The 27,426-nt window shown below is 45.4% G+C and overlaps 1 protein-coding gene across 1 annotated transcript; it reads left to right on the top strand.

The window, feature by feature from the left end:
- The first annotated feature begins 571 nt into the window (after positions 1–571).
- On the top strand, positions 572–27,426 carry Prcc (proline rich mitotic checkpoint control factor). Its single transcript, XM_038311393.1, has 7 exons — positions 572–1,279; positions 17,220–17,267; positions 19,412–19,978; positions 22,156–22,251; positions 24,227–24,370; positions 26,183–26,248; positions 26,986–27,426. Exons 1-7 carry the CDS (start codon positions 842–844, stop codon positions 27,070–27,072), a joined length of 1,446 nt encoding a protein of 481 aa, XP_038167321.1. The 5' UTR covers positions 572–841; the 3' UTR covers positions 27,073–27,426.

The raw sequence follows: 27,426 nt of genomic DNA, 5'->3' as shown, positions 1-27,426 counted from the left end.
TATGTCACATTTACTTCAGTTCTCAGCTGCCTGCGGCCTCCTTTTCTTTTGGTTTTGCAGCTTAATTTCATACTCGTCCCTTGGTCTTTGGTTTTTGGAGTGCTTTGTTCTAACTACCAGGTCGACTTTGGAAGCATCACCATTTATTTACAGGTAACTTTCCCTTTAAGCTAGTTACTAATCCACTTTTCCCAGAAGCCATCACTTTCCCGACAACACTTGCAGTTTCTAAGGGTACCACAGCTCCCATAAACCTTAGGTGATCTGAGGAACTAACTTCAAGTACCGAAATGCTCTAAGTGTTTCTGTGACTACCGCGCTGATCCATGGGTCTTGTAGTAACATAAGACTTGCAAGTTAACAACAACAACAACAACAACAATAACAACAACAAAACAAACTACGAATCCCAGGAATCCCTGCGTCAAAGGACGGTTTCCGCTCAGTCTTAATGCGCACCATTTACTCCACCTTTAAACTCCAGCTCCCACCATGCTTTGCACGGAGTTACCTGAAGTGGAGAATGGATTGTTGCACAACTGTTCTCTGGGAATTGTAGTTCTTATGTTTGTGAGGCGAGTAGTAGGCGGAGTGACTCGGCGGCCATTAGCTGTGTGTAGTTTCCTGGCGCTAGGAGCTTAAGTGAAGCGGGAATTCTTACTCGGTGGAACTCTAGCCCTGGCCATGGGTTCCTGCCGAGGATAGCCCTAGAACACGGAGCTGGGGGCGCTTTTTGGTTCCCCGCCTTGCCCAGTGGTGGGGCCTACTAGGCCGCCGGGACATCCCCGGTCTCAAGTAGGCCTAGTCTGCGGGCAAGGGCATCCCAAAGGCGGGAGGCGCCATGTCTCTGGTTGCTTATGCCAGCAGCGATGAGAGTGAGCTGGATGAACCAGAGCCGGAGCCGGAGGAAGAGGACGTGGCGGCTCCTATGCCCGGGCCCACTTTAGGAGGCCTGTTCGCTTCTCTCCCCGCACCCAAGGGTCCGGCCTTGCTGCCCCCGCCCCCCCAGATGCTGGCCTCGGCCTTTCCCCCGCCGCTGTTGCTGCCCCCGCCCACCGGAGACCCCAGGCTGCAGCCTCCTCCTCCTTTGCCCTTCGGCCTGGGCGGCTTCCCGCCACCTGCAGGAGTGAGCCCAGCTGAAGCTGCGGGAGTTGGGGAGGGGCTGGGGCTCAGTCTGCCCCCAGCTGTGGGCAGTGTCGGACACCCCTTGGGGCTTCCCAAGCCAAAGAAGAGGACCGAGCCGGTGAGGATCGCGGCGCCGGAGCTGCACAAGGGCGATGTGAGTATCAAGGGGGCACCGCAAGCCGCACTGGGTTTGAGTTTCGGGGTTGGGAGGGACTTGTGGCGGTAATGGAGCTCTGTAAACTTATCCGTTGACTCAAGGCCGCTAGAATCCTCTTAGAAGGCGGTTAGTTCAGATGAACTTGTCAACTTTGGGAAGTTAGGGTAATGGCCATGGAATCTGGGGGTAGCTTGCAGAAAGGGTTAAATGTCCTTGGTACTGACAGGCTAAGGTACATGCATAGGGACACTTCTTTCCCTTTTAGCGTCTTCATCTCAGGTTGGTCTCTCCTCTTACCATATTGAGGTCAGGGTAAAGCGTGGGCACCTGTAGTGACAGCTGATAGGACTTCAGTGCCCATGTTGAACATCCAGGACCAGCCTTTTCCTTTGCCCCATCCTTAAAATAATCAGGCTTGATGGTGGCTTGTTTTTGAGGGGAGTTAGAGAAGAAATGGAATATTTTCTTATTTTGAGGTGGTTTCACTGTGTAGCCCAGACTTTCCTTGGATCACTGTGTAACCCAGGCCAGACTGGGCACCAGTTTGTACTTTTCTTGCTCCTAGTATTGGATTAAAATTACACCACACTATCCTTGATTTAGGAAATTGAGGATAAGCCCGCCTCCTCCCGCGGCCTCACTGAGCTACAGCCCAGCCCTATTTCCAATCTTTATTTTGAGAAATGGTCTTCCTAGATTGTCTATAATGACCTTGAATTTTGGATTATTCTGCTTCAGTCTTTCCTGTAGCTAGGATTCCGGTCTACACAGGACTGGGTAACCCAGACTGGCTTCAGACTCCTGCATAGCTGAGGTTAGCCTTAAACTCTTGATCCTCCTTCATCCACCTTCCCCAGGGCTGCTGCTACAGACGCGCCATGCACCCAGCACGCTGCTTGTGCAGTTTACTCCCGTGCCTAGGCTGTGAGCGCATTAGGCAAGCACTCTTCAACTGAACTACATCCCCAGCCTTAACATACTATTTACATATATGAGCTGGAGGCCAGTGTGCAAAATCTTACTGGACATTGAAGCGGGGTCTGTGTGAATCTCAGTTTCACCATTGACATATTGTCAAGACTAGATGAGTTTGTGGATATAGGGTATACTTTCTAGAACAGGTGGCAGTTAAACATATTGTTTTGCATTTATGTATTTATTTAGACAGAGATCCTCTTGTCTCTGCCTCTTGAGTGCTAGGATTAAAGACATGTACCACCATGCTTGACTTTATGTCTTTTTCCGATGTTTGAGCAGAAAAAGACATGGCCTCTTGGAATGAAGACTTCCTTTGGTAAGGAAGACAGTAAACCTAGGGAAGAAAGTGTGAGAGTCCTTTGCTTTACACCTTTTGATCAATGAATGGTCCATCCTGAGCTCCCTTTGCCATCTGCTTCTCTTTAGCTTTCTTTTTTTTTTTCTTCTTGGACTTTTGAGACAGGATTTCTTTGTAGCTTTGTAACCTGTACAGGAACTCGCTGTGGATCAGGTTGGCCTTGAACTCACAGAGATCCGCCTGCCTCTGCCTCCCTAGTGCTGGGATTAAAGGCGTGCGCCACCACCGCCCCGTCCATCTCTTATGTTTTGCACTTGCGGTTCTTTCAGTTTCTCCAGCACATGTCCAGTGCTCTCATTATTCTCTGTTAGGTCCTGGCTTCAAAGGTCACAAGCATGGCCTCGGTTAGCATTTCTAGCCTACCTGGTCACACTGCAGTTGCCTGTCACATGCCTCCCTGTTTTGTTTTGTTTTGTTTGTTTTCTCTGAGGCAGGGTCCCACTAAGCTGGCCTGGAATTTGCTACATAGAGCAATTGTGGCCTTAAACTCAGAGATCCACCTGCCTCTGCCTTCTGAGTACTGGGATCAGAGGTGTGCATCGCCATTGCCTGGCCGTACTTTGTTTTTCTCTGTAGCTTCACCACCACATGCATATTGTATAACTTAGCTTTCTTCCTCCTCTAGCATGCAAACTCCTTGAAGGCAGAGCAAAGGTTACTTCTTTTTTTTCTAATTTTTTCTTTTAAAGATTTATGTATTTATTATGTATACAGTGTTCTGCCTGCATATATATACTTGCAGGCCAGAAGAGGGCACCAGCTCTCATTACAGAAGGTTTTGAGCCACCATATGGTTGCTGGGAATTGAACTCAGGACCTCTGGAAGAGCAGCTAGTGCTCTTAACCTCTGAGCCATCTCTATGTTATTTTCCTTTCCCCTCTTCCTCTAAGCCCTTCCATATATACTCCTCTTTGATCTCTTTCAAATTCATGGCCTCTTTTTTCATTAATTGTTGTTACATACATATATGTCTATGACTATTCATACATATTTCTAAATATGAACTGCTCAAACTGTATGTTACTTTGTACATATGTTTTAGGGTTTGACCATTTGGTACTGGAGAGGAAGACTTTTCCTTATTTCCTCTTGGTATTCCTTAATTGCCTGCAGCTCTTTGTGTAGGGTTGAGACCTACTCCTCCTGGGTTGTTCAGCTCATGCTCAGGCAGTCATGTTGGTTAATGGGTATAGGTCCTGAGGTTACTAGGAGACACAATAGCATAGCTGACCCCTCTTCTCCCATGTCTTCTGAGCCTTAGATGTAGGAACTCTTTTCTAGATGTATCCATTGGGACTGGACTTCACAAATCTGTATCTTGATTGGTTGTGGTTTTCTGTAGTGGTCTCCCTTCATCTGTTGTAAAAAGAAATTTCTTTGATGAGAGGGAAAACTCTCTATGTTTATTTTCTGAATGAATGAACTCAAATGAATTCCTCCTCCTTTTCCTCCTCCTCCTCCTCTTCTTTTCTTTTTTTCTTGACAGGTTTTCTCTCTCTAGTCCTGATTCTCCTGGAACTCTGTAGAACAGACTGGACTCAGACTCAAAGATCTGTCTGCCTTTGGCTCCTGAGTGTTGAGATTAAAATCATGCAATATACCAGACTCAGCTACCTCCCTGGTCTTGTATTTTATGTGGGTGGGTGTTTTGTCTGATTGTGTCTGTATACCCACATGCATGCAGTGTCCATGGATAATAGAAGAGGGCATGAGATCCCCAGAACTGGTTGTTAGTTCTATGTGGGTGCTGGAAATTGAACCCCGATCCTCTGAAGAGAAGCTAATGCTGTTAACTGTTGAGCCATCTCTCCATCTCTGTGTCTGGTCTTTAAGGAGCTGTATCCTGTCTGGTTCCTAGAGCTCTGATTCTGAACACCATGCTGTGCACATCGAGGGTTCTCAGTGCATGTTTGCAGGCTGTCTTAGCTAGGGTTTCTATTGCTGTGGCGAGACACCATGACCAAGGCAACTCTTGTGAAGGAAAACATTTAATTGGGACTGGCTTTTAGTTCAGAGGTTTAGTTCATTATCATTAGAGCAGGAAGCATGGTGGCATGCAGGCAGACATGGTGCTGGAGAGGTAACAGAGTTCTACATCTAGATCAGCAGGCAGCACTTGCACTGAGTTGAGCTTCTGAGTCCTCAAAGCCTACCCCCAGTAATACACTTCCTCCAACAAAGCCACATCTGCTCTAGCCAGGCCACATCTCCTAATAGTGCCACTTTCTATGAGCCGATGGGATAAAAACCCCCACACAGGGATAAGCTCACTGCCTTAAAGAAAGAATTTTCTTAGAATTTGGTGCTTCTTACCTTTGCTGCAGGGGAAGGCTACCTACATCTTGGTTTTTATTCCTTCTTTTTATAGAGCAGCTCAGAATAAGCTGTAGTCTAGCCCTCATTCTAGTTTCCAGGCTAACCCAGTTGTCTGTCATCTGGGGAGCAAGGGGAGAGGAGTGGCATGAAGAGGTACAGTCCAGTACCACCTCACTCACTCGTCTTTTCTGCTCTTTAGTCGTCATCCCCTCCTTTCTCCCGCCTTGTGTGTGTGTGTGTGTGTGTGTGTGTGTGTGTGTGTGAGAGAAAGAGAGAGAGAGAGAGAGAGAGAGAGAGAGAGAGAGAGAGAGAGAGAGAGAGAGAGAAGGGGGGGTTACTCTTGTATGGCCCAATTCCCAGTTATTCTTGAATTCAAGATCCTTTTGCCTCAACTTCCCTAGTGCTAGGATTATAGGTATGTGCCCCCAAGCTCAGCTTCTCTCAGCTGTTGGCTTAAGTAGGAGATGATCCATGGAGTGGATGGTTGTTTTTCCCCTTTCTTGCTCTTCTTGTTCTAATGAAATGTCATTGGTTGATTTCCTAGGCCCAGGGGATGAAGATATTGAAAAAAATTTAGGATAACAAATCAATATTTCTTTCTTTCCTTCCTTCCTTCCTCCCTTCCTTTTAAAATCTTGTTTCCTTTTATTCATCCCCCCCCCCCCCCCGGACAGGGTTTCTCTGTAGCTTTGGAGCTTGTCCTGGAACTAGCTCTTGAAGACCAGGCTGGTCTCGAACTCACAGAGATCCACTTGCCTCTGCCTCCTAAGTACTGGGATTAAAGGCGTGCTCCACCACCGTCTGGCTATATAACAAGTCTTATGTGAGAGTTTCTTATGTGAGAGTTTCTTCTCGTTTAATATTTTCTGGCACAATAGAACTTGAGGGTTGGTTCCTTGTGGAGCATGGCGGCACACATCTTTACTTCTCAGCACGCAGGCTGTGGAGGCAGTGCAGTCGGTAGTTTCTGCCAGCCTGTCTAGCCTAGGCTGTAAGCAGCTCCCTATGTAGTGGAGGATAATCTTCAGCTTCTCTCCTCTTGCCTTCACCCCCTGGGTGCTAAGTAGGCTCCTAATGCTGGTTTACCTAGAAGGAAACAGGTTTAGAGGACACAGGCAAGTTGCTCCAAACCACATAGTTTTGAAGTGGTGGCAGAGGTTATATTTGAACCTTGACGTACTTCGCTCTGTCTTGGTATTTACTGAAAAGGTAAGGAGAAGGCCCATGGGTAGGTAGAAATCAAAAAGGAAGACAAACAAGAAGTAAAACAGAGAAAATAAAATGAAAGGGCAAATAAGAGACCAAAGAGTTAAAGAAGTTGATGAATCTCGCTAATGGGATAATAGTATAATTCATTTAGAGTGTAGCAAGGTGGGGTGTCTGTTCTTAACTTTGATTTCCTACTTGGCTCCTGGCCCTGATAGCTAGTGATTGCTTTTTGGAGAGTCTCTCAGAACCAGAGCCTGAAAAGATAAGAGGAATGCTGCCTGGGGAATGAGGCACTGATAGATGAGTGGATCCCACTGGACCTGGCCTAATGGAACATGTCTGTTTCCGTTCTTGCTCAGCAGTCTCGGGCTGTGTGTATTGTCACTCTTGGCAGCTAGAGAGGACAGTGGTGGCCACTGAGGTTTAGGTTCTTGTCAGGCTTAAAAGAAATATAATAATACCACACTCCCTGCCCTGGTCTTACTCAGTAGTCCAGGCTGGCCTAGAACTCACTGTGTAGTCCAGGCTGGCCTCCAGTTGTGTGACTGTTTCTGGGGCGATATGAACAAATGTCTCCTTACCCCAAATATACCAAAATAGACTACCAGAGTCCAGCATGGTAAACCACTGAGGTTGTTGGGGTTATGAGTACCAGAACTCAGAAGCACTTGTGCCACTCAAAGTCCATCGTTGACTCTCACAAAGCTGACAGCCCAGAGCTCTGCAGGACTTCGCAACCTGTGCTGTCTGCAGTGTTTATATAACCATGGGAGATGGAGAAGGAACTTCCTCAAACTGTGAGCTCTTCTTTTCTCTGTGTAGGCTATGTCCTGGAACTGATCATGCTGGCTTTTGCCTGCCTCTGCCTCCTGAGTGCTGGGTTTAAAGGCGTGTGCCACCATCTCCAGGTCAAAGATTCATTTATTTATTTTATGTATGAGTGCTCTATGTATGTATACCTTTATGCCAGAAAAGGGCATCAGACTCCACTTACAGATGGTTGTGAGCCACTGCGTGGGTGCTGGGAATTGAACTTAGGACCTCTGGAAGAGCAGCTAGTGTCCTTAACCACTGAGCCATCTCTCCAGCCTATTTCTTTCTTTTTATTTTTTTTTTTTATTTTTATTTTTTGGTTTTTCTTTCTTTTTAAAAATCTAGGTTGTAGATATTAAACTCAGGTCCTCATGCTTGTATGGTGAGAACTTGACCTAAATTGTAGTGTTTTTTACTATTTATATGAAGTTTTCTGCTCCTGTAGGAACATATGGTTCACTTATGGAAAACAAAGCTTTTGATATTTTTCTTCATTCCTCAGCACACAAACATCAAATTAATTATGTCTTGATATTTTGTGCAGAGATGGGGAGCAGGGTTACGTGTTAAGCTGGCCTGATTTCTATCCCTGGAACCTGCATGGTGGGAAAAGAAACCTAATTTCCACAAGTTGTCCTCTGACTTCTACTCACACCCCCTAAAATAACAATGTAAAAAAAAAAAAAAAGAAAAAGAAAAACTTAGTTTGAGTTACTCACTTGAATTTCATTAAAAAAATCATTAAACGAGGTCCAGCACGATGGCCAGCACTGGCATCAAACTTGACAAATGTATGTGTCCACTGCAAAATACAAATAAATAAATAATACTTTTTTTTTAATTACTATATGAGGCTGGGTGGTGGTACACTTTAATCCCGGCACTCAGGAGGCAGAGGCAGGTGGATATCTCAGTTCAAGGCCAGCCTGGTCTACAGAGTGAGTTCCAGGACAGCCAGGCCTACACAGAGAAATCCTGCCTTGGAAAAAAACAACAAAATTACTTCTATATACAGGCCAGATGTGGTGCTGCATACCTGTAACCCCAGTGTTGTGGAGGTGGAGGAGGAGGAGGGTTGGGAGGAGTTGAAGCTCACCTTTTGCTAGCTGCTGAACTTAAAGCCAGCCTGGATGACATGAGATTCTGTCTCAAATCAAAGAGGAGAAAAATCATTAAATGTATTTTGGCTTGGGATTAGAACAGAATTTTCAGCTAAGTTAGTTTTTTTTTCCTCCCATCCTATTTTATGGGTATGGGTGTTTTGCCTGCATGTATGTCTATGTACCACATGAATATAGTGCCAGTGAGGGCCAGGGGAGGTTTGTGAGCCGCCATGTGGGTGCTGGGAGTCCAACCTGGGTCCTCTGGAAGAGTAACTAATGCTCTTAACTGCTGAGCCATTTTTCTAGCTCTCAAAAAATTCTAAAGTAGCTCCAAATGTACTTCCAGTTTGTATTACATAATATGTGAAGCTATATTCATGAAATAGGGTCTTATGTAGCCCCTGGATGGCTTCAAATTCATTGTGTAGCCTAGGATGACCTTGAACTTCTGGTTCTCTTGCCTCTACTTCCTGAGTGCTGAGTACTGACCTGCATGCACCACCACACCAGGTCTTAAAATTCAGTGCTTACTGCCGGATGGTGGTGGTGCACGCCTTTCATCCCAGCACTCGGGAGGCAGAGGCAGGTGGATCTTTGTGAGTTTGAGGCCAACCTGGCCTGTCTACAAGAGCTAGTTCCAGGACAGGCTCCAAAGCTACAGAGAAACCCTGTCTCGAAAAACAAAACAAACAAACAAAAATTCAGTGCTGAGAATTAAACTTAGGTCTTGGTACCTGGTGGTAGGTGCTCCACTAATGGAGCTGCATCCCTGGCCTAGTACTGGTGACTGTAATGTCAAGTGTGCGTCAGCCCTGAAAAAGGTTGAGATGCCCTATGTTCTATTAGATGTGCACACATGTATGTACTGTGTGGGTGTGGTGTGCACACCTTTAATCTCAACAGATGCAGACAGGTGTCTATGAGTGAGGGCCATATGACATATGATGAGACACTGTCTTTAAAAAAAAATAAAATAAAAGTACATAAAAAACAAAACATAAAAACAAACAACAGCAACAGATACAAATGCTAAAAATAAACAAAATGCGGGCTGGAGAGATGGATCAGAGAGTAAGAGCACTGATGAGGGACCTAGTGATGAACGGACGCTTGAAAGAAATCCCACACTAGCTCAGAAGTGAGAAGTAGATAGTTATTGGGGTAAACTCACAAATCAGAATTCTCTGCTTGAACAGTGAACAGTGATCGAATCCTGCTACCCAACAATCCAAATGAGCAGCCAGCGAAAAGGAGGAAGAAAAAAAAAAAGAACCTGTATCTGCATATATTGTATAAGAGGCCATGCCCCAGTAGGCGGGTAACCACAAGCTACAAGCCTTCCTACAGCAGACTGATCTTCCAGAGGTCCTGAGTTTAATTCCCGGCAACCACATGGTGGCTCACAACCATCTGTGATGAAATCTGGTACCCTGTTCTGTCATGCAGGCAGAACACTGTATACATAATGAATAAATAAACCTTAAAACAAAACAAAAAACCTAGGTACACTTTTGGGGAGGCAGAGGCAAGCAGTCTACATAGAGGGTTCCATGCCAGGAAGGGATACATAATGAGACCCTTTCTTAAAAAACAAAAGCACACAAAAATCACATTTCATTAGTCTCATTAGCATGCAAATTTGTATATCTTTTAAAAAAAAGTAAAATTAGCCAGTTGCATGCTGGGTGTGGTGGTACATGCCTTTAATCCCAGCATTTAGGAGGCAGAGTTCGAGGCCAGCCTGGTCTACAAAGTGAGTTCCAGGACAGCCAAAAATACATAGAAAAACCCTGTCTCAAAAAACAAAACAAACAAAAAATTAGCCAGTTGGTAGTGGTGCACTCCTTTAATCCCAGCACTCAGGAGACAGAAGTAGGTGGATCTCAGTGAGTTCCAGGCCAGCCTTGTCTATACAGCGAGTTCTAGAAGTTCTAGGACAGTAAGGGCTACACAGAGAAACACCCACCCCCCCCCCAAAAAAAAAACCAAAATAAGACCCCAGAAGAAAGAAGTGAAATTAAATATAACAAAAAATTTTCTTTTAGAGAGATGGGAGTCTCACTTTGTAGCCCTGGCTGGCTTGGAAATTGCTCTCTACATCAGGATGGCCTTGAAGTCAGAGATCTGCCTGCCTCCGCCGCCAGAGTGTTGATATTAAAGGTGTACATCATGCCTGATCCAAACAATTGTTTTAAGATAAATTTCTTCATGGTTATTATCAGAAAGCATTTTATTTATGTGCTTTTTATATATTTATATACTGGGGCACATAAAATTTTCTCCAGCAAAAGGGGTCACAAATGAAAAATATTTAAGAAGCCCCACTCCATACTATCCTGTATCCCTTCAAACTAGGGCCTCATGTGCACTAAGCAGACACAATACTACTGAGCCGCAGCACTAAATGTCATATTCTTTCTTGGGTTGTTGGACGCTCCTGTTAGTCTGGGGTCAGGTTCCCTCATGCCCAGAAGTGCTTTGAGTGGCAGCTAAGCTTCTTTCCATGGTGCACCACAGAGTCCCATGTTTGCAGCTACTTTTGGGGTCAGGTTGGTGAGGTTTGTGACAGGGACAGGAGGTGCAGGTGTGTATATTGTTTCATCATCTACTGGTACTGTGGTCTTTTGTGACTGTGATGTCTCTGAGCCTTGTTTGTTAATTGTTAGAGGCAAACAAACACCGCTACCTGCCCCTCAGATATGAAACACTGACTTTGCAGTGGTCTAGAGATTCAGTACCTGTTTGTGTGCCTGCATTCGGATGCTCCTACCTGTAAAGCCGTCTCACTAGCATTCCATCTTATTTGAAACAGAGTCTCTCACTAAACCTAACACTTAGCATTTTTGCTAGGCCGGTTGGTTTGCAAGCTTCCAGGATCTGCCTGTCTCTTCCCTACAGTGTGGGGTTACAAGCACATGCAGCTGTGCCTGGCTTTTCACACGCTGTTGGCTCTTCTTTTACAGCTCTCTCACCCGCTGAGGCATCTCCCCAGCCCCTTGATATAGTTTAGCTTCCTGGATGTTACGTTTCTGGGAGTCTGTCATAGTGATCTGTGTCACGGTATAACATTCTTTTTAAAGATTTTTTTTTATTATTATGTACAGTGTTCTGTCTGCCCACCAGAAGAGGGCACCAGATCTCATTATAGATGGTTGCTATTGAATTGAATCAGGACCTCTGGAAGAGCAGAGCCCCTCCCCTCGGGATAATTTATAAAAGGACTCTCAGGAGAAGCTCGGAGAAGAATGTATATGAGTAGTGAGCAATCATAGATCCAGGAGTAACGGCTTATTAGAAATGACCAGTCACCCGGCGGTGGGGCACACCTTTAATCCCAGCTCTTGGGAGGCAGAGGCAGTTGGATCTCTGAGTTTGAGGCCAGTCCAGTCTACAAAGTGAGTTCCAGGACCGCCAGCGTAACAACACAGAGAAACCCTGTCCTGAAAAACCAAAAGCAAAAAACCAAACCAAATAAAACAAATAAAAACCAAAACAACAACAAAAACAGAAAGAAATGGTCAGTCATGAGGCTGGAGAGGTGACTCAGTGGCTCAGTGCACTAAGTTTGAGGCCAGCCAGAGCTACATAGAGAGATCCTATTTAAATAAATAAAAACAAACTTCAGGTTGTCAGTATATTGAGAACAGTATGTGACATTTAAGGAGAAATTGAATTTTCTTCTTACTGCTGATCTGGCCTTCACTTCTATTAGCCTTAGCACAGTTTGTGTCCACTGTCAGTCACAGTGGACACTGTCTCACAGGATCTAGGAAACGAGGGCATTCTTTTACAAGGCATGATGTTGTGCCTGGAACCCCAGCACTTGGAAGGCTGATCATGAGGATTACTGAGAGTTCAATGTCAGTTTGGGCTGCAGAGTGAAATGTTATCTCCAAAAAACAACGATTAAAAACCCCACAAACAAAAAGCATGGTCTTCTGTTGCCCCAGTGCTGCCAGTAGACCTGTTACAGCAGGTGCTTTAGTTTAGATGTGCCCAGGACTCCATGCTAGCCCACGGGGTTACGTGTTGGGGTTTCCTAGGCTCTCCAGGGTCAGAAGAAGTCGGGGGGAGGGTGGGAGGGATGGAGTGGATGGGTAGGCTGGAATGGGGATTGAAGAAGGAAAAGGTTGAACATGCCCAGATGGTGGTGTTCACATCTTTTTTCTTGGTTGAGTGTGTCATTATGGAGAGTCCGAGAATGATAACCCCAGAGTTCTAGGAACCTTGGTTTGTGTGCATTTTTATTGACAGTAGCCCATGCACTCTCAGCACCACTGTGACAGAGAGAAGTAGTATTCCCACTTGCCTTGGGAGAATGAGTAGACACAGGTTGACAGAAGACCTGTGTTCTGATTTGTGCTGTTCCCTCTGAGATCCAGTGGCACTTTAGTATGGTTCTCAGACTTGTACACTGTCAGTATGGTGTTACTTTCCAAACATAAAAGCCCAAACTGGTTCAGGTTCTGTCCTATCCTTGCCACAGTTTGACTTCTCTGCTCCTTGCTTTCCTTACTTATAAAATTGGAATTATAAAATTATCTTGAGATGCTCCCGGAAGGAGGGTGGGGCTATGGCTCAGTAGACAGAGTGCTTCTGAGGCTGCAAATAGAGGCCAGAGTTTGATTCCCAGCACCACATAACTGTAATCCCAGCAACGTGGATGTGGAAGCAGGAGGATCAGAAATTCAAGGCCATTCTTGACTACTTAGGGAATTTAAGGGCAACAAGTAATCACCATGGGATGGTGGCACACACCTTTAATCCCAGCACTTGGAGGCAGAGTAGGAGATATCAGTGAGTCTGAGGCCAACCTGGTCTAAAGAGTGAGTTCCAGAACAGCCAGGGCTAACATATAGAAACCCTGACTTGAAAAACAAACAAACAAACAAAAAACCCTAAATAAAACAAAAACCAAAAAGTCACTGGGAATATATAGCAGGCACTTGGTCAGTGGTGGGTCTCTTCTCTGCTACCTTTTATTTTTCACATTTAGGTCTAAGACAGATTCCCTTTTAAGTATTTTTTGTTTTTGTTTTTGTTTTTAATGCTATAACAGTAGCTAGCAATCAGGTGGTGGTGGTTCAATGTAAGATATAGCCATTGTCAGAATAAAGACAGAAACACGTGGGGAAATGTCTTATTTACACAGAAAGTGCTAATGAACAAGTTGGTATGATGTCACTGCAGACAAGAGTGACATGGTGTCACAGTGCTCCTTGGTATCCTAGAGTCAGGAACAGGTACAAAGCACACTGAAAGGACACGGAAAGGTACCAGTGGTATTGGCACCAGGATGCAGTGAGGACAATTTATAATTAACTATGTATTTTTTGGAGCATAGGATGATATCAATTTATGAATAGTTTGGTAAAATCAAGCTAATTAACATGTCCATTGTGCCAAATATTTATTTTTGTGGTGAGAACATATAGCATGAATAATAAAAACCCAGAGACAGATAAATGGGGTTCAAGCTGAAGATGAGAAAATATTATTCGTGCTACAAGAACATGTGGAGTTTCTTATCTTAGTAGTTCTGAAGTGTGAGTATTCATCGTCATCACCATCATTTCTCCATTCTTCTATTCATGACTTTATAACAGTCATTCTCCTTCCTGCTTTCTTCTGGCCTGGCTAAGGACTGAGTCAGTGTCTTGTGCATGTCAAACAAACCGTCTCCCACTGAATTACATCCCAAGCTCTCCTTAAAATGTTTAAACTTTACATTTATTTTGTTTATGGGTACAGGTGCAGGTGTGTGATGCCATGGTGCATGCATAGAAGTCAGAGAGCATCTCGTGGAAGGCATTTCTCTCCTTCTATCCTGTAGATTCCAGGGATTTAGACTTGGGTCATCAGACTTGGTGGCAAACACCCTTATTTGCTGAGCCATTACTGTCTCCAGCCCTTTATTTTAAAGGCTGCTATTCAAGCCGGGCGGTGGTGGCGCACGCCTTTAATCCCAGCACTCGGGAGGCAGAGGCAGGCGGATCTCTGAGTTCGAGGCCAGCCTGGTCTACAAGAGCTAGTTCCAGGACAGGCTCTAGAAACTACAGGGAAACCCTGTCTCGAAAAAACAAAACAAAAACAAAACAAAAAAAAAACACAAAGGCTGCTATTCATTGTTTATAGATGCGTATTTTCTTTATCCACTTACCTATTGATGGGCACTTAGGTTGACTGGGTAACAGTTATTGTGGATGCTGCTGCTGTGAATGTGGGTGTGTTTCTTCAGTACACAGCTTTCCAGCTTTGGGGTAGGTAGATACGGAGATTTGTAGTTCTGTTAGGGTGTGTGGATTAATCCTAGGACCATACTGACTGTGTGCTCTACCACTGTGCGCCACCCTCACCCTGAGGTTTTAGTTTATTAGAACCCTCTTGGGGTAATATGCCTCATAATCTCAGCACTCAGAAGGCTGGAGCAGGAGGATTATTTATTACAAGGCCACCAAGGTTACATAGCAAGAGCTACCTCAAAACTCCACACACACAGGTGCTGTAGTTTTCCATAAGGGCTGTTCTCACTGAGGGAAATTTGAACTACACCTGATTTTTTTTTAATTACCTAATTTTACAGTTTTTTTTTAATTTGTCATGCTTGTTGGCCTCTTAAGTTCTTTGTGAGCAGATCATGATACACAGAAAATTTTTAGGCACATTAAAGTATTTAAAACTTTTTTTAAATAATTAATTTTTATTTTGTGTGCATTGGTGTTAGGGCCCCTGGAACTAGAGTTAGAGACAGTCTTGAGCTGCCATGTAGGTGCTGGGAATTGAACCCAGGTCCTCTGGAAGAGCAGCCAGTGCTCTTCAGGGCAGAGCCATCTCCAGCCTCCAGTGTCTAGTGGTACTCTTGACGCCTAGCCTTGCCACGATGGCTGGCACAAACTCACAGAGCTCTTCCTCTCTGCCTCTTTAGTGCTGGGGTTAAAGGTGTGCACCACCATGGCCAGCCTCACCTTTATTTTAGAGACGTCTAGACCAAGACCATGGAAAGATGGACTTGGGAAGTCGTCTTTGCTGTTGTAGTTGTTGTCTGTAGTGGTGGTAGTGTTCTTACATATTTATTATTTATTAGGAAGTAGTTTTTAATTTTAAGTTTTGTTTGTTTGTTTATTGGGTTTCGAGACAGGGTTTCTCTGGCTGTCCTGGAGCTCACTTTGAACAGGCTGGCCTTGAGCCTCCTCCCTCTGCCTAAGTGCTGGGATCCAAGGTGTGCGCCAGCACCGCCTGACTAGATGTGTTTTATTTTTAGTTGTGTGTGGTGTGGGTAGTGACTTCAGGGCCCTTGGGCAGACGAATTCCAGGCAGTTGTGTTACAGACAGTTTGAGCTGCTTGATGTGGGTGCTGGGAACTGAACTTGGGGCTTTGCATGGGTAGAAAGCACTGTTAAACACTGAACCATCTCTTCAGTCCCACATGTATAAACTTATTTATACATGCCAAGCAGATCCTCTGCCACTGAGTTGTGCCCCTACTCTTTTTAATTTTTTTTTAATATTTATTTATTTATTATGTATACAATATTCTGTCTGTGTGTATGCCTGCAGACCAGAAGAGGGCACCAGACCCCATTACAGATGGTTGTGAGCCACCATGTGGTTGCTGGGAGTTGAACTCAGGACCTTTGGAAGAGCAGGCAATGCTCTTAACCTCTGAGCCATCTCTCCAGCCCCGCCCCTACTCTTTTTAAAGTGTATGTGTGGGTGCATGTGCAATGCACACACATGATAATTATGTGGGGGTCAGAGGAAAACTTCACAGCTTTGTGGGTACTGTTGTCTCCTTTACATAAGTTTTGGGGGTCAAGCTTAGATTGTTGAATTTGTTTAACAAGCACCTTTCCTTATTGAGCCATCTCACTGCCCGTAGTTTAAACTGAACTCTGGGCCTGATGAGACAGATCAGCAGGAAAGTGCTTGCTGTGCAGGTCCGACTGGCGTTCAATCCCTGGAGCCTGGAGCCAGTGGAAGGTGGAAGGGAAGAGCCAGCTCCTGAGAGTTGTGTTTACCTCTGCACAGTGACTATGGCATGTGTGTCTCACAGTAATAATAATTAAACATGTTCACTTATTGTTATGTGTATGTATGTGTCAGTGTGTGCACGTCAGATGTCAGAGGATGATGACTTTTGGTAGTTCTCTGTTCTGTTGTTCAGCTGCTGCACAGTGTACTCCATCCTGGAAGCTGCAGACCAATTCTTTTGTCTCCATTCCTGCTGTAGGAATGCAGGATTACAGATGTGTACTATTGTATCTGGCTTTCATTTTGTTTTTTGAGACAGGTTTCTCTGTGTAGAGAGGCTGCTCTGGAATTAGCTCTTGTAAACCAGGCTGGCCTGGAACTCACAGAGATCTACCTGCCTCTGCCTCCTGTGTACTAGGATTAAAGGCGTGCGCCCCCACTGCCCAGCAAGGGTTTTGTTTTTGTTTTGAGACCAGGTCTTACTATGTAGCTCTGGCTGGACTGAAACTTGTTACGTCGATCAGGCTGGCCAAGAACTTACCTCTGCCTTCTGAGAGCTGAAATTGAAGGTGTGCACCACACTTGGCAAAAAGCTCAGGCAGGTTTTTCAGTGTGACCCAGTCCTGTTGAATCCAAAGTTCACATTAGTGGCCTCCTTTCTCTGCCAGGATCTCTTAGCCAGGAATGATGGTGTCTGGCAGACTGGAGATCAGACTTGGAGAGGGAATGGATTTCTCCAACGATATTGACCTTTAATGCCTCATAGAGAAGTAGTTAACACAGCACTCAACCCCACTGGAGCTCTCCAGCTGTGATGGTCATGTGGTCTGTGTAAATAGTTTTAAAAGTGAGGCTGAGATTGGGTGAGACTGTGAGCCAACTCCTATTCATCTGCTAGTGGATGCATTTTTAAGAATAGGCATAGCATTTCTTTGTACCCAGGACCAAATGGAGGAAACAGTCTCAGTTTAACAGAGTAGAAACCAAGGCAATCTCATCTCATCCTCCGTAGCTGTTGCAGTACCCAGGGAGATCACTGTTGCTTGGCTAGGGCCGTAGGGGCTGCAGCTCTGCAGAGGTGGGCACACACATAATGGGCTCTGTCCAGTCTTCTATGGATGTTTGTGCAGTGTGTTTCTTCTACTGTTCTAAAACAGTTATGCTTTATTCTGGTTCTTTTTCTCTTAGTCAGATTCTGAGGAAGATGAACCTGCAAAGAAGAAAATTGTCCTGCAGGTAAGCTTGGTGTACCATAGCTCTTCCTTCTCTTTCTATATTGTTTCCAGAAAGATAGGACTTAAAGTGCCCAAAGGTTTTCATTTGAGGGCTAGCATGTTTGCAGGTATTTGAGGACTGTTTTGGTCTGACTTTGGTTTCCAGTGTAGTTTTGAGTCAGACGCACCGATCTTTTTCTCATTTCTTCCTGGCATTAGCAATGGAGTTGACTTTTCTGGAAGGACAGGCAATGGTCGGAACAAGAACTGTAACTTAATTCAGTCCATTACATTTCGGGTAGAAGGATTGTTTAGAGAGGGTGTAAGTAAGGTGATCAGATGATGATAAGGAACATCTGTGTTGTAAAATTGCCTGTTCTTCCTGTTGTGTTTCTAATCTGGAGATAGATACTCAAACAGCACTTACTTTGTACCAGGTACCATTCTAAATGCTTTACCTGTGTCTAGCCAATTTCTTTTTCAACTGTAGGGCCTAAATTCTAAGTTATGATCATTCTAGTTTAAGTGAAGAAACTGAGGAATTTGCTCAAAGTTAGACAGCTAATGTGGGTGGAGCTGGGCTTCACTATATCTGATGTGCTGACTCCAGAGTTCAAGTCTGGCCCTGGAGAGTCTAAGTAACAGTTGTACTTGGCTGCTTTTCTGCAGTCAAATCCAGAAGTCTCACCTGCATGACCTCCCTGCTGTTTGCTGGTGACCGCTCGTCTCGGCAGCTTTACTCGGCTCTGAGTGTCTTCCAGTCACCTCTACACTCATGTGTATACACAGTTGGATCCCATGTTGTCCTTGGGGAAGAGTGGTCCTGCCTTATGTAGTGCTTGTCTTGGAATTCACATATGCAGTGTTGAAGCCATCCTTTCTCTTCACTTTGTTAAGGTGTCACTTCTAGTTTGGCAGGTCTTAGGACAGGGTCACGTGGAAGTCAAAAGGACTTGTGGTGAGGGTGGTGTGGTGTGTGTGTTGATAGTGAGTGCCGAGGGAAGAGCCACCGAAGAAGCCAGTGATTGATCCCCTTGTCTCCAGGCTTCCGGGAGAGAGGGTAGACTTACTTGAACGGCACTCCACAAGAAAAAGATGAGCACAAAGAGATGACCCGTGAAAGCGGGAACCTGGCCCTGCAGAGGGGTGTAGCTGTGATCCGGATGGGGTTGAGAAGTTGAGCACTTGTGAGGTGGCCTCAGCAGTGCTTTCAGTTCCCCCCCCAGCACCTCCCTCTGACGGTGGAGAACACCTCTCCCGCCTCAGAAGTCCTGTTTAACTCTTTCTGGGCAGTGACTGAGAAGATATCTGGGTGCTCCAGAACAGTGACCTTACTCCACTCTCCTTTTCCTATTGATGCCTCCCTACTCTGAGGGCAGACCAGCCCTTCAGTGTACAGAAAGTAGAATCCAAGCAATTCGTATGGTTGGGTGGGGCCAATTAGTGCACAAAGTGATAAACTAAGTGCTTGACTCTGGCATTAGCCGGTTGAGGTACCATATGCAGAGGGCTTTCCTTGCGTGGGTTGGCAGAGGGAGCTTTTAGCAGTAGGTACAGATGTCTCTTGAGCAGAATCTGTTCAAAGGAGGGAGAAGTTGAGTTTCAGGTTTTTTTTTTTTTTAAGATTTATTTTCATTTTATGTGTATGAATGTTTGCCTGCATGTATATACATTTGTACCACACATGTGCTTGGTGCCTGCAAGGTCAGAAGCGGGTATTAGAGTCCCCGGAACTGGAGTTACTTGAGGTTGTGAGCTGCAGTATAGGTGCTGGAACTAAGTCCTGGTTGCCTGGAAGATGAAGTAGTGCCCTTGATCCCCTGCGTCTTTCTCTGGCCTTGAGACTTAGTTTTTTAAGGAGAAGGGATAATGTGAGACCGAGGGCACTGAAGACATAAAGTTGGGATAGGATCTGTGGCAGTTAACTGTGGAACTAGGCTGGACAGAGCTGAGACAGGACATCGCCTCTCAGTGTGGATGAACAACTATAGTAAGTCCTAGAAGGGGGGGGGGGGCTGAGTGCATGGAGGTAACAAAGCCTCAAGGGGCTTTGAGGCTTTCAGGAGGAGCACAAAACTATATGATCTAGTTTGTCATTGTTGCTAGTGCATAATATAAAGTCTCACTTGTCTTTCTCCCCTCTCATTCCAAACTTGGGCTCACTAGGGATCCGGCGAGGGGACTGGTTTGTCTGCCTTGCTCCCCCAACCTAAAAACCTGACTGTGAAAGAGACTAACAGGTTGCTCCTGCCCCATGCCTTCTCCCGGAAACCCTCAGATGTCTCCTCGGATGCTAAGTCCTCTAGACTGGCTTCTAAGACCAAGCCTGCCTCACTGGCTCCTGTTTTGGGCACCACAACTACCACTCCATCACCCTCTGCCATCAAGGCTGCTGCCAAGAGTGCTGCCCTACAGGTGACGAAGCAGATCACACAGGAGGACGACGACAGTGATGAGGAAGTTGCTCCTGAGAACTTCTTCTCCCTCCCTGACAAGGCTGAACCACCTGGAGTTGAGCCTTACCCTTACCCTGTCCCCACTGTCCCTGAAGAGCTGCCTCCGGGCACAGAGCCAGAGCCGGCTTTCCAGGACGATGCAGCCAATGCTCCCCTTGAATTTAAGATGGCAGCGGGGTCAAGTGTGGCCCCCTGGATGCCGAAGCCTGGGGATGACTATGGCTACAATCAGTTTTCCACATATGGCGATGCCAATGCCGCTGGTGCTTATTATCAGGTGGGTGAGGACACAGAGGGCAGGCCCAAGACCATTGAAGATGGTGCTGAAGGAGAATTTGAACCAGTGAAATGACCTGTGTGTCACTTAGCTTGGTCTTATACTACTCGATCTTAAAATACACCGCTTTTATTTTGAACCTTATGGGTTTAAATTGCCCAGGCATTTGGGAGTCTGATAAGGTGACTCATGTCATACTTTCATTCTGCATGCTAGCTTTCTGTCACTGTGATAGAAATCCCGAGGTATCTGTTAGAGAAAAATATTTTCTCAGTCCATGGTTTCTTTGCTCCATTACTTTTGGGCATCTCATGAGACTGCAGCAGAGGAAGCTCTCAGCTTATGCAGGCAGCTAAGAGAGAAGGGGCCAGGATCCAGTGTTTCCTTCCTTCCAATAAGCTGTCTCTTTTCTTTCTTTCCTTCTTTTTTTTTTTTTTTTTTTTTTTGGTTCTTCGAGACGGGATTTTGCTGTCGTTTTAGAGCCTGTCCTGGAACTAGCTCTTGTAGACCAGGCTGGCCTCAAACTCACAGAGATCCGCCTGCCTCTGCCTCCTGAGTGCTGGGATGTGTGCCACCACCGCCAGCCCTTCCAATAAGCTCCGCTTCTTAAAGGTCTCACCACTTCCTAGTAGTACCACAGGCTGGTGAATAAGCCTTTAACAGGTGGTTCAGCAGAAGATACTTAACCTAAATCATAACATTTTAAAAACAGAAGCTTATGGTGGGAGGTGGTGGGAGATTTAAGAAAGGAGGAGAGGAATGGTCTCTAATCTTAGAACTAACGTCTTTGACTGTGGGTATGAGGAACAGGGAAGTCCGGTGTGAGTTTCTGAGTGGCAGTTATTGTCATATGCAGGGCACAGGAGCAGAGGGAAAGTGACTTGTCTAGGTGGTTTCTTTTCACAGAACAGGTGCCCTGGAGCTCTCCTAGCTACCAGACACAATGCCAAGATGGCCTCTGGTTTTTATCCTTAACTTAGGTGGTCACTTATGGGCCCTTGTGGGACTAACTGCTGTTGATAAGAAAAATAAAAATTTTCACAGTGGATATTTTCTTTTTCCTCCTTTTTTTCTTCATTCTCTTCTCCCTTCCTTTTCTGTCCTATCAAATTGGAGTTCAGATTCTCTTGCCTCAACCTCTCCAGTGCTGTATACCACCACACCCAGCTTTGCTTTGGTTTTTTTTGTTTGTTTCTTTGTTTGTTATTTGTTTTTATTGAGCTACATATATTTTGAGCTATATATTTTTCTTCGCTTGCTTTGGGTTTTTATGTTCGACTTTTTTGTGTGATAAATATGAATCGTGTTTTCCACTTAGCTCATTATAAGATGCGTGTTCTTAGGAGCCTTCCAGGCATAGGACAGCACAGACACTCGAGTGTACTGGTGCACTGAAGGGGGCGGGGAGCCAGGGCTACATGATGTTATGACCCGATCTCAAAAACAAGCAGTTGCTAGGCACAGGGACCAGACTTGCCTTTGTCTCCACCTGTCTTCCTCTAGACTCTGCATTCATGTCTGAGGGGAGCCATCACATTCATAAAGTACATGTCTCATAAAATTTTTGTAGTATCTTATTTTTATTTATTTTTCAGACAGGGTCTCACTATGTAGTTCTGGCTGTCCTGGGATTTACTACATAGATCAGAGTGGTCTTTAACTCACAGAGATCTGCCTATCTTTGCCTTCTGAGTATTGGCATTAAAGGTGTATGCCACCATGCCCAGCAACAACATGGTGCATGTTTGTACCTCTTCTGACTGTAGGATCACACCATATAGGCAGTCAGTGAAACTGTCCAGGGAATGGGAGGGGTAGAATGCCCTGATTCGTGAGATGATGTGGCTCCTGACCTAATAATGCTGGAAGGCCTGGCCAAGAGTACTGGAGAGTTGAGGTGTAAGTTACCTTGAGAAGTAGCTAAGGGATCAGGGCACAGCAGGAGAGAATGTGCATTCTTTGTCCGTCCCCCCCCCCCCCCCCAAATGTCCCTCTGCCTGGATGGTGCAGATGAGGGAGCTTCCGGGACTGTTGGTGAACCAGAGGGTAGGTCCTTGGGTCTCTGCTGGTTCATCTGAGGGGCTTTGGTGTGGGAATCCCTCCTGCTTTTTCCATACAGTTTGTTTTATTTTGTCTCCGTTATGCCTTCAGTTCTGTGTTTTCTGTTTTGGTTATAGGATTATTATAGTGGTGGCTACTATCCTGCACCAGACCCGGCTCTGGTCCCTCCCCAAGAAATTGCCCCAGATGCCTCCTTCATTGATGATGAAGCAGTGAGTTAACAAAATGTATTAGTTACTTTTCTGTTGCTATGAGAAAATACCGTGACCAAAAGCAACCTATAGAAGGATTTTCTGTTGCTATGAGAAAATACCGTGACCGAAAGCAACCTATAGAAGGATTTTTTGGGCTTACAGTTCCAAAGGGGTGGGAAACCGTCCTGGTGGAGGGCATGGAATCAAGCAGCAGACATGGCATAGGGACAGGCAGGAAGTTGAGAGCTCACATCTCCGTTCACACACAGGAAGCAGAGAACGGAGAAAGCTATTGGAAGTGGGGGCAAGGCTGTAAACCCTTACAGTTCACCACCAGTGTTCCAGCGAGACTGGACTATCTCCCCAGTGAGCACCACCAGCTAGGGACCATGTTCAAATACCTGAGCCCATGGGAGACACAGCCAAAATGACTTTCTATTTTCTGTGCTGGGGATCAAACCCAAGACCTTGTGTATGTTAAACAACGGTGGACTGCTGAGCCCACATTAAACTTAAGATTTATTTTATCTTTAGTTACGTATATGTCTGTGTGTTAACGTCAAGATATATGCACATAAGTGCAGGTAGCTACAGAGACCAGAGGAGCCAGTGCCCTTGGGAGCTAAAGTGTAGGCAGTTGTGAGATGCTGTGGGTGCTGGGAACTAAATTCAGGTCTTCTGCAAGAACAGTACTCACTCTGAACAGAGACGTCGCTCCAGCCCCACAAATGACCATTTTTGACACCAGGTTTCAAATCTGAAGCTAAAGGGAAACTTTTGTTAATTAGTTTTGTTTGTTTTTGAGACGGTGTCACTGTAGCCAGGCTGGTTCTGAATTTGCAGGCTTCTTGTTCTCAGTCTTCTGACTGCTGGGATTATAGGGAGTTTATTGTTATTAATTAATATTAATTAATTAATTTTTGTTTGTTTTAAGACAGGGTTTCTTTGTATAGCCTTGACTGTTCTAGATCTAGTTCTGGAACTGGAGAGATGGCTCAGCAGTTAAGAGCACTGACTGTTCTTCCAGAGGTCCTGAGTTCAATTCCCAGCAACCACATGGTGACTCACAACCACCTCTAGTAGGATCTGATGCCCTCTACTGGCATAAAGTGGTACATGTAGATAGAGCACTCACATGCATAAAATAAATAAATAAATCTTTAGAAAGAGAGAAAGAAAAGAAAAGTAGCTCTGTAGACCAGGCTGGGCTCAAACTCTCACAGAGATCCACCTGCCTCTACCTTCCAAGTGCTGGGGTTAAAGGTACGTACCACCACAGCCTGGCCTACCCCCAATTCTTAATTTAAAAACTGTAGTCCTATCCTTTGGTAGGCTGAGGCAGGAGAATTTGAGTTTGAGGCCATCATGGTTGTGTCCAGAAACAAAAAGGAAGAAGGCTCTGATAGACCTTTCAGGCAGTGTTGCTATCTAGTTTGTATTTCTGGATCTCCACAAATACTCTTGGCCACCATGGCTCTGACTCTAAGAGATCTCTTGAGAAGCAGCCCATGTCACCTGGCACCATGGAAATTTGTAGATGGTGGGATGGAAAAGGGAATATTTCACGAAGAGAAACCACGGCACAGTGTCTGGCAGTCCATCGCTGCTCCAGAGCCGTGGTTCTTGGTTCTCAACCCTCCTAATGCTGCGACTCTTTAATATAATATAGTTCCTCATGCTGTGCTAATCCTCAACAGAAAATTATTTTGTTGCTACTTCCTAAGTGTATTTTGCTATGGTTATGAATTGTGATGTAAATATCTGATATGCAGGATATGTGATACATGACTCCAAAGGGGTCTGAACCCTACGAGTTGAGAACCACTGCTCTAGAGACTCCGAATCTTAGCAGTGTCTCCTGCTCTCCTTACCCATATTCCAGATCCTGCAGTTCTGCTTTTAATTAATTAATTAATTGATTGAGTGAGTCAGTTACTCATTATTTGTTTGTTCATTTATTTATTTATTCATTTATTCAATTAATTAATTTCAGTTTAAGCGCCTGCAGGGCAAGAGGAACCGAGGGAGGGAAGAAATCAACTTTGTGGAGATCAAAGGTGATGACCAACTCAGTGGGGCACAGCAGTGGATGACCAAGTCACTGACGGAAGAGAAAACCATGAAGTCCTTCAGCAAAGTAAGTGTGAAAGACTGTTTGGGTGGTCTATGTGGCAGGTCATAAGGTGGTCTTCTGTAGGTCTGTCCGACCTATTGTTATTTGACACACCCTTAGCGGGTATCGTTGCCCAAGGTAGTGGCGTATACACCAGATTTCATGGGAACAGCTGCCTTCCAGAACTTTATAGAATTCAGCTGCGGGATGGTGTGTGATTCTTCCCACTGGTTGGAATCTACAGCTGCTTGCCTGTATCCCCACCAGTCTCCATCTGTTAATCTGGCAGCTGGCTCAGCCTGTCTTTGGGGAGTGGGCGGAGCAGATCTCCAGAGGTTCTAGGCCTTGGCTCCCAGGCATATTGCTCATCTCTTGCCACTGTCTTCGTAGTTACTATAGCCAACTGCTATCTCTGCATGTGCTCTTCCTGTTTCCCACACCACTGGCTTTCCCTGTGCTCATTGTCTCCAGTCACTTAGCAGCTGAGCACAGCAGGTGTGAACACTTACGCTGGCCATGGGTGGGGGTGGCTGAATGTGAGCTCCGTGCCAGCAACACCAAAGTCAAGGATTTTATCCCCCCCCCCCCCATTTGATTTTTCTTTGTTCTATGGTCACAGATGGCCACCCAGGCCCCATCATTTGTTTTAACTGTTGGCGGTCATACAAGGTAGAGCAAAGGATTGTGGTTAGAGCAGCTGAGATCTATCACTGTTTACTGGAAAAACCACTTAGGAGAAAGGGCTCTGCTAACTTGGGCTTGAGAGGCAGTGTCACACAAGTAGCTGCTGATGTGAGCGTTCACTGTGGAATGGATTGAGTCTTTTATGTATGTCATCTTTAATTGTAACATTTAATGACATTCAGTAGTAACAAGCAATTAGAATCTGGTCTTTTCCCAATTCCAGGTTTTTGTCCCATTTCATTTTGTTGAGCTTGCTTTTTGAAAGAGAAGCTACAGTCCCTTATCCCCAAGAAGTTGACAGCGTAGTTGGGAAGAGATGTAAGGACACTTGAGTGTGAATGATCACAGCGCAGATGATTGCATGAGTGCTGAGGAGACTCGCGAGGAGTTTGTGAGAGTTGGGTGGGGCTGGCGAGGAAGCTTCTAGTTTGAGACAGCTCTGGCAGAAGACAGAAAACCACACAGTGAAAGCTCAGACCAGTATAGATTTTGACAGTAAATCGTTTGCATCAAAGTGTGGTTTGGAGTGAGCTGTAGTTACTGGTGGAGGCTGGAAGATGGATGGAGGAAGAGTGAGACTGTGAACTTTGTCATCTCAGGGAAGTGGTGGACATGCCCTAGGACAAGATAGCATTTCAGCCAAGGGGAGGGCTTAGTAAGTGGTCAGTAGGAGCCAGACTGGAGAGAAGGGGGCAGAAATGAAGAGGGTTTAAGGGGCAGATGGATGGAGGGATAGTAAGGAGGTCTGGAGGAGGTTGGCAGATCACATTCCCATGGCATGAAAGCTGTCCTAGACTTACTACAGGCCAGTGTCCACAGGCAGAGCCAGGTAGAGTTGGGTTATCAGAGAGACAAAGTAACCCCAGTCTTGACCTCAGAGTTTAGCCATTCATTTGGGGAATTAACAGGCTATTTCTAGCAAGTATTCTCATCTTAGATTTGTTTTTCATAATGACACTAATAGAATGTCTGTTTTGTAAGTATATAGGTGTGGAAGCAACTCCGCGTTGACTTTTCTCTCCAAAGATTTGGGCTCTGTGTAGCGGCCCAGCCCTTTAGCCTTACACTGTCCAGGCACATGAGACACTCATGCCTTTCTGTCTGTGGATTAAGGACTGTGTTTTTGGGTTTTGTTTTTGTTTTCCCTTGTAGAAGAAAGGTGAACAGCCAACTGGCCAGCAGCGGAGGAAACACCAGATCACATATCTGATTCATCAGGTGAGGATGCTCAGGGCTCCATTTACAGGACCCATTTAAATCTTTTGGTAGACGGCCTTTCTTGTTCTCCTTGTGGCCACTAGGGGGAGGCTGTGTTCTTAGTTTTATTCCCTCTGCCCTGGTACAGGAGATTTGAAAAACCTTGTTGTGTAAGAGGGAAGTGACCTGGTTTATTGTAGGATTCTTTTGCCTTTTCTGAGACAGAGTTTCATGCATCCCAGGCTATAGCCCAGGATGGCTTTGAACTTTTGATTCTCTTGGGTCTACCTCCTGAGTGCCAAGATTTACAGGCATGTGGCTCTCCCTGATTTGTAAAGATAGAGCCCAGTGTGCTTCCTGCAAGAACTCTACCAACTGAGCTTCATCCCCACTATTAAAATTGTTTAATACATTTATTGTGTGTGTGTGTGTGTGAGTGTGTGTGTGTACTTACATGTGTGCCACAATGTAAGTCATAGGAGGTCAAGACAAATTTTACTGGTTTTCTCTGTCTACCATGCAGGTCCCAGGGATTGAACTCAGCCTTCAGGCTTGGTGGCAGGCACCTCTACCCACTGAGCCATCTTGTCAGCCCCCAACCTCCCAGCAGGCTTTTCCAATAACAACTTTACCTGTTTTATTTTACATAACTAAAAGGCTGGGTCTAGGACGTACAGTGGTACAGTGTGTGTGATTCCTAGTCACTCTGTCAGTAAGTCAGGCTGCTCACTGTGATCCCCCCACCTTTGTGTTTCCAGGCTAAGGAGCGGGAGCTGGAGCTGAAGAACACCTGGTCAGAAAACAGGCTCAGTCGCCGGCAGACCCAGGCCAAATACGGATTCTAGGGCTCAGGAACTGATGGCTCAGGATCTCCTGTCAGCCCTGTTGGCCCAGCACCCAGCTTCACCTCCAGGACCCCAGCTGCTTTAAGTCCAGGACCTCTACCTTAAGGACCCAGCCCTCACCTCTGGGAGAAGAAACATATTTGATAGATTTTTCTTAACAAGTTAGAAGTCCAGCTCCTTTCTGTGCTGGGCTGGAGAGACTTGAGCGTTTCCCCAAAGGCCCAGAATTCTCCCTGTCAGTGTGATGAGATGTTGAACTGTCCCACAATTTTTAAAAAAAAAAAACAAACAAACAAACAAAAAAAAAAAAAACAGGGATGTCTGTTGAAATAAAACATTGAGTGTGACAGATGA

This window comes from Arvicola amphibius, chromosome 14 (assembly GCF_903992535.2).
Source record: "Arvicola amphibius chromosome 14, mArvAmp1.2, whole genome shotgun sequence".
Classification (NCBI taxonomy): Eukaryota; Metazoa; Chordata; class Mammalia; order Rodentia; family Cricetidae; genus Arvicola; species Arvicola amphibius.
This window is presented reverse-complemented; position numbering and strand designations above follow the sequence as displayed.